The sequence below is a fragment of the Ylistrum balloti genome, unplaced genomic scaffold, assembly GCF_031769215.1.
Source record: "Ylistrum balloti isolate Yb309-2 unplaced genomic scaffold, AGI_CSIRO_Ybal_v1 Utg370552, whole genome shotgun sequence".
Taxonomy (NCBI): Eukaryota; Metazoa; Mollusca; class Bivalvia; order Pectinida; family Pectinidae; genus Ylistrum; species Ylistrum balloti.
Window position 1 is genome coordinate 739,522 of NW_026782348.1, and position 11,817 is coordinate 751,338.

Genomic DNA, 11,817 nt, shown 5'->3' on the forward strand with positions numbered 1-11,817 from the left:
TATGTCTGTGTACAGTTCAATGACTTTATGTCTGTGTAGTTTTAGTGTCTTTATGTCTTTATACAGTGTTAGTGACTTTATGTCTGTGTACAGTGACGGTGTCTTTATGTCTGTGTATAGTTACAGTGTCTTTATGTCTGTGTTCAGTGTAAGTGTCTTTATGTCTGTGTACAGTGTCGGTGTCTTTATGTTTGTGTACAGTGACGATGTCTTTATGTCTGCGTACAGTTACAGTGTCTTTATGTCTGTGTACAGTGTCGGTGTCTTTATGTTTGTGTACAGTGACGATGTCTTTATGTCTGCGTACAGTTACAGTGTCTTCATGTCGGTGTACAGTGTTAGTGTTTTTATGTCTGTGTACAGTGTTAGTGACTTTATGTCTGCGTACAGTGACGGTGTCTTTATGTCTGCGTACAGTGACGATGTCTTTATGTCTGTGTGCAGTGTTAGTGTCTTTATGTCAGTGTACAGTTACAGTGTCTTTATGTCTGTGTACAGTTACAGTGTCTTTATGTCTGTGTTCAGTGTTTGTTTTTAATTTCTGCGTACATTTTCGATGTCTTAATATCTGTGTACAGTGTGTCTTTATGTCTGTGTAATGTTAGTGTCTTTATGTCTGAGTACCGTGTCATTGATTTTGTCTGTGTACAGTTCAATGACTTTATGTCTGTGTAGTGTTAGTGTCTTTATGTTTTTATACAGTGTTAATGACTCTATGTCTGCGTACATTGTCGGTGTCTGTATACAGTGTTAGTGTCTTTATGTCTGCGTACATTGCCGGTGTCTATGTCTTTGTACATAGCCGGTGTCTATGTCTGTGTACATTGTTGGTGTCTATGTCTGTGTGCAGTATCAGTGACTTGATGTCTGTATACAGTGTTAGTGTCTTTATGTCTGTATACAGTATCAGTGACTTTGTGTCTGTGTATAGTGTCGGTGTCTATATCTGTGTACAGTTTCGGTGTCTCTATGTCTGTGTGCAGTATCAGTGACTTTATGTCTGTGTGCGGTGTTAGTGACTTTATGTCTGTGTACAGTGACGGTGTCCTTATGTCTGTGTATAGTTACAGTGTCTTTATGTCTGTGTTCAGTGTTAGTGTCTTTATGTCTGTGTATAGTTACAGTGTCTTTATGTCTGTGTTCAGTGTTAGTTTCTTTATGTCTGTGTATAGTTACAGTGTCTTTATGTCTGTGTACAGTGACGGTGTCTTTATGTCTGTGTACAGTTACAGTGTCTTTATGTCTGTGTAATGTTACAGTGTCTTTATGTCTGTGTTCAGTGTAAGTGTCTTTATGTCTGTGTATAGTTACAGTGTCTTTATGTCTGTGTTCAGTGTTAGTTTCTTATGTCTGTGTACAGTGTCAGTGTCTTTATGTTTGTGTACAGTTATAGTGTCTTTATGTCTGCGTAGAGTGACGGTGTCTTTATGTCTGTGTATAGTTACAGTGTCTTTATGTCTGTGTTCAGTGTAAGTGTCTTTATGTCTGTGTATAGTTACAGTGTCTTTATGGCTGTGCACAGTGACGGTGTCTTTATGTCTGTGTACAGTTAGTGTCTTTATGTCTGTGTACAGTTACAGTGTCTTTATGTCTGTGTTCAGTGTTTGTTTTTAATTTCTGCGTACATTTTCGATGTCTTAATATCTGTGTACAGTGTGTCTTTATGTCTGTGTAATGTTAGTGTCTTTATGTCTGAGTACCGTGTCATTGATTTTGTCTGTGTACAGTTCAATGACTTTATGTCTGTGTAGTGTTAGTGTCTTTATGTTTTTATACAATGTTAGTGACTCTATGTCTGTGTACATTGTCGGTGTCTGTATACAGTGTTAGTGTCTTTATGTCTGCGTACATTGCCGGTGTCTATGTCTTTGTACATAGCCGGTGTCTATGTCTGTGTACATTGTTGGTGTCTATATCTGTGTGCAGTATCAGTGACTTTGTGTCTGTGCATAGTGTCGGTGTCTATATCTGTGTACAGTTTCGGTGTCTCTATGTCTGTGTGCAGTATCAGTGACTTTATGTCTGTGTATAGTGTCGGTGTCTATATCTGTGTACAGTTTCGGTGTCTCTATGTCTGTGTACAGTATCAGTGACTTTATGTTTGTGTACATTGCCGGTGTCTATGTCTGTGTACATTGCCGGTGTCTATGTCTGTGTACAGTATCAGTGACTTGATGTCTGTGTACATTGTCGGTGTCTATGTCTGTGTGCAGTATCAGTGACTTGATGTCTGTGTATAGTGTCGATGTTTTTTATGTCTGTGTACATTGTCGGTGTCTCTATGTCTGTGTACATTGTCGGTGTTTTTATGTCTGTGTATTGTGTCAGTGAGCTTGTATCTGTGTATAGGTATCTTAACTTCTGTCTTTGCAGAGTATTCTTGACCTTATGTCTGTGTTCAATGTCTGCAACGGTATGGCTGAAGTGTCAGTGTCTTTATGTATGTGTACAATGTCATTGACCTTTTGCCCAGTGAACAGCTCAAGTGACCTTGCGTCTCTGTACATTATCAGTAACTTTATGTCTGTGTACACTGTCAGTGACCTTATACTTGTGTTCAGTGTCTGTGACCTTGTATCTGTCTACGGTCTGTGTCACTGACCTCATACCCTGCTAACATTGACAATGACCTTGTCTCCGTCTGTGTATCAGTCACCATGCGTGTGCATTATTTTAGTGATCATGAGTCCGTATGTGTATATTGTCAGTGATCATGTGTCTTTGTATATTGTCAGTGATCATGTGTCTTTGTATATTGTCAGTGATCATGTGTCTTTGTATATTGTCAGTGATCATGTGTCTTTGTATATTGCCAGTGATCATGTGTCTTTGTATATTGTCAGTGATCATGTGTCTTTGTATATTGTCAGTGATCATGTGTCTTTGAATATTGTCAGTGATCATGTGTCTTTGTATATTGTCATTGACCTTGTGTCTTTGAATATTGTCAGTGATCATGTGTCTTTGTATATTGTCATTGACCTTGTGTCTTTGAATATTGTCAGTGATCATGTGTCTTTGTATATTGTCAGTGATCATGTGTCTTCGTATATTGTCAGTGATCATGTGTCTTTGAATATTGTCAGTGATCATGTGTCTTTGAATATTGTCAGTGATCATGTGTCTTTGAATATTGTCAGTGATCATGTGTCTTTGTATATTGTCAGTGATCATGTGTCTTTGTATATTGTCAGTGATCATGTGTCTTTGAATATTGTCAGTGATCATGTGTCTTTGAATATTGTCAGTGATCATGTGTCTTTGTATATTGTCATTGACCTTGTGTCTTTGTATAATGTGTAATGACATTATGTTTGTTACAATTGTTGATGACCTTACATCTATGTACAATATTACTTACGTAATGCCTTTGTGTAAGTGTTAGCAAATACGTTATTTTGTCTGTTCGTTCCGAAATATTGATTTTATGTTTAAAAAATTCTCGACAGCTTCTATACGAAAACATCAACTATCTTGTTTTCTTTTTAACCAGATATATCCGACGAATGAAAGTCTAGCTATGACCTACATCTAAGGTGTCCCCGATATTTAAAAATGTTGGAGATAACACCTTTGCATGTGATTGGCACGATGACACTAATTAATATATAATTCCGCGCGAAAATCGATGAGTCCAAGGTAATAGGGGTATTACGTCATAAAAATACCCTAAACCAAAACAACACACAATAATCTACTGATTACTGAGGGATCATCTATCGGTATGGTAACAGTTACTCTGTCTACTAAGTATGGAGGGTTATCTATCGGTATGGTAATAGTTCCTCTGTCTACTAAGTATGGGGGGATTATCTATCGGTATGGTAACACTTCATCTGTCTACTAAGTATGGTGGGATTATCTATCGGTATGGTAACAGTTCTTCTGTCTACTAAGTATGGAGGGATTATCTATCGGTATGGTAACAGTTCCTCTGTCTACTAAGTATGGAGGGATTATCTATCGGTTCCTGTCTACTAAGTATGGTGGGATTATCTATCGGTATGGTAACAGTTCCTCTGTCTACTAAGTATGGAGGGATTATCTATCGGTATGGTAACAGTTCCTCTGTCTACTAAGTATGGAGGGATTATCTATCAGTATGGTAACAGTTCCTCTGTCTACTAAGTATGGAGGGATTATCTATCGGTATGGTAACAGTTCCTCTGTCTACTAAGTATGGAGGGATTATCTATCGGTATGGTAACAGTTCCTCTGTCTACTAAGTATGGAGGGATTATCTATCGGTATGGTAACAGTTCCTCTGTCTACTAAGTATGGAGGGATTATCTATCGGTATGGTAACAGTTCCTCTGTCTACTAAGTATGGTGGGATTATCTATCGGTATGGTAACAGTTCCTCTGTCTACTAAGTATGGAGGGATTATCTATCGGTATGGTAACAGTTCCTCTGTCTACTAAGTATGGAGGGATTATCTATCGGTATGGTAACACTTCTTCTGTCTACTAAGTATGGAGGGATTATCTATCGGTATGGTGACAGTTTCTCTGTCTACTAAGTACGTAGGGATTATCTATCGGTATGGTAACAGTTCCTCTGTCTACTAAGTATGGAGGGATTATCTATCGGTATGGTATGGTAACAGTTCGGTATGGTAACTGTTCCTCTGTCTACTAAGTATGGAGGGATTATCTATCGGTATGGTAACTGTTCCTCTGTCTACTAAGTATGGTGGGATTATCTATCGGTATGGTAACTGTTCCTCTGTCTACTAAGTATGGTGGGATTATCTATCGGTATGGTAACAGTTCCTCTGTCTACTAAGTATGGAGGGATTATCTATCGGTATGGTAACTGTTCCTCTGTCTACTAAGTATGGTGGGATTATCTATCGGTATGGTGACAGTTCCTCTGTCTACTAAGTATGGAGGGATTATCTATCGGTATGGTAACTGTTCCTCTGTCTACTAAGTATGGAGGGATTATCTATCGGTATGGTAACTGTTCCTCTGTCTACTAAGTATGGAGGGATTATCTATCGGTATGGTAACAGTTCCTCTACTAAGTATGGTGGGATTATCTATCTGTATGGTAACACTTCTTCTGTCTACTAAGTATGGTGGGATTATCTATCGGTATGGTAACAGTTCCTTTACTAAGTATGGGGGGATTATCTATCGGTATGGTAACAGTTCCTCTGTCTACTAAGTACGTAGGGATTATCTATCGGTATGGTAACAGTTCCTCTGTCTACTAAGTACGTAGGGATTATCTATCGGTATGGTAACAGTTCCTCTATAGTTCTATATTTACGTGGATTTATACTTACATAGTCGCTGTAAGGATAATAGTACAGCTTCTGTAAAATAGAGTTTTCCGACATACTTCCCTTTTTTATATACATGGGAATAGTTGTATGTAAATATCGGTAATAAACTGTACCACATTAAAACGATAGCATGCAACACTATAAACTTGTTTGTGAAGTTTCTCTTTAAAAATGGGACTTGGTCTGTACTTCTAATTTAATGATAATAATTAATATCTAGTTTTACTGTACCGTTGATAATATACTTCAATGCAGGTTTTTTATTGATAATTATCTTCCTTTAAGTAACCTTACATGTCATTTAATTCCTGTTGGTATCGAGTAACATCATGATATATCCGATATCACTGATACAATTATTTCACACGAGTATGTCGATTGGGCTTTTTTTCTAAGAAGAGGTTGACTTTAAAAAACCGAGTTTCAGTTGATATGCATATACATAGCATTAACAAGTATTCAGAGAATCGTCATGTCTGCCTGTTCTGTGATAGAGTAGTATACGAATGATATATAAAGTACTACCAATCGCTATTTATCAGAAACGTCCGTTTAATTCCACTTCTTAAATATCGAAAGTGAGATGTTTTCAGATTTCAGGAATTAAACGGTACATCGAAGAGACCCTGACGCTATATTATGTAATGCCACTTATACTCAGTGGTCGCCATAACACGTGGACTATTAAATCTTTTATCCCATGTCTGCTCTGGGATAGTTTTCTACAGTGTCATCTGGGTAAGAATTGTGTTCACTTCCAAAGACAAGGGAGCGGTGCCGTCGTATTCAGTGAAACATAGCGTTGGATCGCTGTAACGTTCTCATTGATGTCGCGACAAAAATACTTATTGTCTCACGTATGACGAGGTACTACCCCCCTAAATAGATCCATTGATACAGGCCTTTAGATCTTCTAGGCATCACAGTTACATTGCTGCATTGTAACACAGCTACACATTCATTTTAAGAAATACTGACACATAACGATGAGAGCTCGGAATAAAACCACAGATAACCACAAGAGTTCTGCCAAGAGCGGCAAAAACATAATCACCAGCGAAATCAGTACACTTTTCCTAATCAACGCATGGGTGTTTTACAGTCATGACTCCTCGAATCCAAATTGGTGCTAATTTGTAAAAATCTTGTTGTATCACGGTTTTAAATCACAAATGATATGAGTCCTACTTTCATGCAAAATGTGATTATGATACGTCTTAAACATCGTATAAATGTACATTGTGTTGAATGTTTTACTTATATGTGTTTGATTCATCCTTTACATGATTTAGGAAATAAATTACCATTGATATATATATAGATACACCAGATAACTAATATTGGCCCCCACCTGATCTGGTAATCACATATAATTATGTGCAGTAGTTTAAAAATTCACATAAAAAATCGTCGTGCTAGTGTGAGCTGAAAGTGCCAGAAAAATATTAAACTTTTCAAATTTTACATAAAACTGGGACACCCCACAGTGGTGTGAACTCCTGCTGACGTCAGAGTTTTAAATACATTAACGTTAATACGTGCTGTATATTTAGAAGCTTTAGACATTTTTAGATCTACCTTTGTCTACCTTGGCAAAAACCGCGGTTTGCAGTGGCGGCGTCACTGGAGGAAGATTCCTCATTAACTGCTGCATCCACTGTAGTAGCGGAAGCTTCTGTGAGATGGCCAGTACCTAATAATCAGTTCCTACATAGTTTACTGTACAATTTTCATAATTTCACAAACCGTTTGTATTTTTTCAAATGATTCATTTTTATTTTCTTCGTTCTGCATTAAAATCATTGAAATAAGGGTTCCAATAATTTCACATGTCTAACCTCAAAAGGTCAACTAAGATACCATATCACAGCCAAAGAGACAATTTTCTTGTCTTGCTTTCTCCTTACAGACCTTCTCAATCTCAACTGTATCATGCCTATCGTCAGTTACAACTTGCACAATATGAAAACTTGACCCAGATTGGCTGGGCGTCTACAAAGTACATATGAGGCGTTGTCTTAAAATTACCTCGAGTAAAAGGGTTAGAAAGACCGTGTCAATATATCGAATATTGATTTCAAAAAGGAAACTAAACCTGTATTCTTCCATCTTCCACATGTCACCCCTGTATACTTGCCACTTTCTCACACCTTGCCAATGCTCCCAACAGCCCTACCACCCCATACGTCTCACTTGCTTAGCATCCTTTACACTGCAGGTAAGGCGTACGAAATGTACAGACAATCCCAATTGTATGATTCATGTAAGAGGTAATTCATTTTGGGATCTGATATTTTGTTTCTGAACTGTCTCTCTTGACACTGGCTCATACTTCGCCTTTATCTGAATGCTCGTTCCTTTAAGAGAGCTTTGGGGACTGTCAACTAGTCTAGACATACCAGAGCTTTTACAATGGTGGTTACTAATCCGTGTTTAACGTCCAGTATTTTGGTAACAAACACTCATCACGTGCATTCACCTAGCATACCTTAAATGTCACGATATGTAAAAAGACGTTAAACAGTATATATACAACCTTTATCATCTATCAACTTGCTCTCTGTCGCAAAAATTGTCAGTGATTTATGGTATTTTGCGGAATATAATCCAGAACACTCGTAAATACAACGCCCCTTAATCACGAATCTAGGACATGTGGATAACGATTAGAACTCTGGTTTATAAAAATGTAATAGATGCAAGTGTGACAAACAAAATTTGGCCACCAATAGCCGTATCAAAAGTGACAGCGATGACATCAACAGGATGGCCATTAGCCGAATCGACGGCTGCAGCTGGTTTTCTGCGTTGAAGAACCACTCGGCATTGGGATAACTAAACTGTCACTTGGAATACGACGTTAGCTCCAGTTTGGGGAAAACGTGTACCCTGTAATACATGGTCATCACTCAATTGTGAAATATGTACAAAATGTCTTCCAAAGACAACTATAACGACACATCAGAGGATCCAATCATGATAATTTATAAGTATTTAAATTTTACATTGACTCGGCGTTAAGATGCGTTCTAATTCAAAAGAGGATATTATGACGTGTTATTGGCGTCGTGATAACGTTCCTGAACTGAAATGAATCCTAGCTTTACATCGCACATCCGAAAGATGACATACGTTAATATATATTGTGAAATGTAAACCTTCAACGTTCCCGTCGCAACCACATTTTATTGTAGAATTACGAAGAAAGTGATATAAATGAAGAAGGAAGTGATATATAGCCATTTAGTTCATGTATGAGTAGATTAATGGTGTGTCTGTTGGAAAATCAATAGAAATATATCAAAAATGATTACAAGGTATTCCATAACGTTACAATTACATTAAAAGTGTCACGCGGTAGATTGTCTGGCCTTTCCAGGGATTCGACAAGGTAAAATCCACATGTCGAATTGGATGGATGAGATATTGCTTATATTGTGATAGTATATGACGAGTTAAGCGTCGATTTGATGAGGATTGCTAACAGCAAACCATCATTGTGTGTATGATACTTTTCACAGACATTGTCTGGAAGCGAGCTGTCGCTTGAAAGCAATACGGTCCAGCTATATGTACGCAACAGCGTCAACCTCACTTGACTTTTCCTTCGCGTTAGAACGACAAATAAAAAAGATATCTTAGGGATGATAAATAAGACGAGAAACCCTTGGTTTTCAACGATATCTACGAAATATGTCGTCGTCAGTCAGTTCTATCAAGGGGATATATGATGGCACATAAATATGATACGAGATTGATCAAACTCATTCTTCCCGGTATATAGCGAGTCTGGAAACTAATGGGCAGCAGTAATTGTATATATTAAGAAAAGAATCAGGACTTTCATAACTCCATATAACTTAGACAATGACTAAAATCTCCAGTTAAAGATCGACAAGAATAATGTGATCAGACAATCCCTAGCTGTGATTCTTCGACTCAGGTGGAAATTTATTTTGCCGTTTATCGAAACATTTACAATATCTTTATTTTATTTCTTATCTTATTAAATTGCAAGATCATTTTAACATTGATATAAAAAATACTCTATGTCAATATGTAAATATTAGTCCCCATTATTTTGTATGTGTCATTATGATGTCAGGTCCTGAAGTTTGTTGTCGATATAGAAAATGTAGAAAACGGAAGTATCAGTAACTGGTTTGTATGAACTACATTTATCAGCATAGAATAGCTTAAAGTGTTTGACCATTACAAACCACCTATCATGTATACAGAGTGCACTAGCTATAGTCACGTATCATTTTCGCACCTTTACGACTGTTTCAGGATACAGATGATAGAGACATCTTACAAGGAAGTAGCCAAACTAGGAAACAACGCAGGCATTGTTAAGGATCCATAGGATGCAAAATATGAATATTTTGAAATACCTTTAATAGGAGAATAGAAAGCATCAAGTAATTCATACACATCCGTCTCAGTATACAAGTATGAACAACATATCGATTCTGAAGGAAATAACAATAACACAGAAGTAGTCTGATAACAACAAAACGACACTTTTTAATTTCTATCGACAATTTCTGCGATTCCACATCAATCAACTAGGATCTAAACACAATAAAACCATATTTACAACACACCACAAAAAATATTCTAAACACAGTAGCAGTCTCAAAAGATATTCGTTCTGTTCATTTCTTAGCAGGAAATTGTACAGCCAATATTTATTCTGTGACCTACTAAGACATTTCCTTAAATTTTACTGGTCCCTGGGTTTATGAACTTTCAAAGTATGAGTGATATTTTCATACATAGCTATAGGTTACACATTAAAAATGCTATGTAAAAAACATACGTAATAGATATATAAAATATAAATTGTAATTACATGTTTTAATCTGTCATTGCCCATGGAATCTTTGTACAGAATATTTTGTTGAATTCACTGCAGCAGTTCTTAAAACAATGAAATCAGAAAGGTGAAAACGGACAATAGACAACGGGCGACGACGAAGACGGATCAGAAATGAATTGTTCAGGTGACCTAAATAGTAATTATAAAGGGAGACCTGTTGAAAATGGCAAAATGAAGTGGACTTAAAGGGGTTTGCTTTTGTAGGCGGACTTGAGAAGGCAACTGAAACCCATATAAATAGTGCATCTGCCGTAAATACCTCAGTGATTTACTAGAACAAAATAGATAGCCAGATGGATGTCGTTGTTTATGCTAGATTTTTACCCCCTGTCGCGATGGTCAATCTATCTGACGAGGCATGAGCCATATAGTTGGCGAGGTTTGGTTCTGATTACACTCCATCAGCCTCGGAACCGTACTCTCGATCTGCAGTGCAGACTTATCATTTCAAGTGAAATGTTAAATAAATTAAGATCGTGTTTGACGGAGATGTCTTCATGTGAACAAGAGAAAAGAGTCTGTCGTTATTCCAGATTTCTCTGAAAATATATGCGTTTTTTATATTAATTTGAATAATGTATAGTCAATATATTTATAAAATAATTTTCTATTTTTGTATGTCACTCCTCTATAATGACTGCCCAATTTCCGATACATATCCCGAGATTTTAAAGAAGCTGGTTTGAAGTACTTTCTTCTGACTTGTCACAGAGGCCATTTGGTTTGTTCTAACAATACAATTTGCCTTCAAAAATATTTTCTTTTTAAAAATTGGTTTAGGCTAGAGCATATTATGACCTCTTTGTCGTACTCACCAGAGTGACGCAGTCCTGATGACCGACCAGATAGAGATTGTGGGTGTCTTGATCACATTCACACATCACACGTTAACAGTTGGAACAATGGCAGGATAAACTACCTTCTTCAGCGCGATAAGTACAGACATAAACACACAACATCATGGAAAATCCAATTTCAAGAAAATTTCGTATCAGATACATTTAAAGCAACTAATGTTCCCGTAACAGCAGCCGTATCAGACAACAGCTGATACTGTTTTATATTAATCGTTTAGTAACAGTAGTATAACGTAGAAACTATATGATTCGATGATTCTGTGAGCAGTACCCTACTACTGGGTATGTTTGGGTGCATGCTGACACTGGACAGGGAGATGGGCCAAGTCAACCTCTTCCCCTCTCTCATTGTTTACATTAGGAACCTTTCAGGAGATAAGTATTTCGGCGTTGGTATGGTGTAGGGTCTTGTTACAGCGAGGTGCGAACACTAACTGACATAGCTATGCTAATTGGAGATTATTGTTGGTAATTTAGTATCGGCAACACTTTTCCCCCTCCACAGTCATAATGGTACCTATTTACAACTGGAGAAAGTATTGCAAACAACACTGGTTCGTTTTTGGGATAAGTATTACTTCACTCTTACAACTAATGACGTCAGTGTTTACTTCATTAGATATATCTGTTTGACGGCTGGAATTCTGTTTAAAAGAATTAACATTACAGACAGGAAGTGTTTTGCTTGTGACACTATTTTTTACGGTAAGTAACACCGCCGACATCACCAAGCAAGTGCACACATGATCATAGGACTTGACAAGGCGTTCGTATATACAGTGGAGGA

The 11,817-nt window shown here is 37.3% G+C and overlaps 1 protein-coding gene across 1 annotated transcript in view; it reads right to left on the minus strand.

Moving 5' to 3' along the window:
- Positions 1–11,054, minus strand: part of LOC132556141 (atrial natriuretic peptide-converting enzyme-like) — a 68,112-nt gene extending 57,058 nt beyond the window's left edge. Inside the window, exon 1 of the mRNA XM_060220530.1 lies at positions 10,989–11,054. Coding sequence (XP_060076513.1) covers positions 10,989–11,054 — 66 coding nt within the window. The remainder of the gene's footprint in view (positions 1–10,988) is intronic.
- Positions 11,055–11,817: the final 763 nt, after the last annotated feature.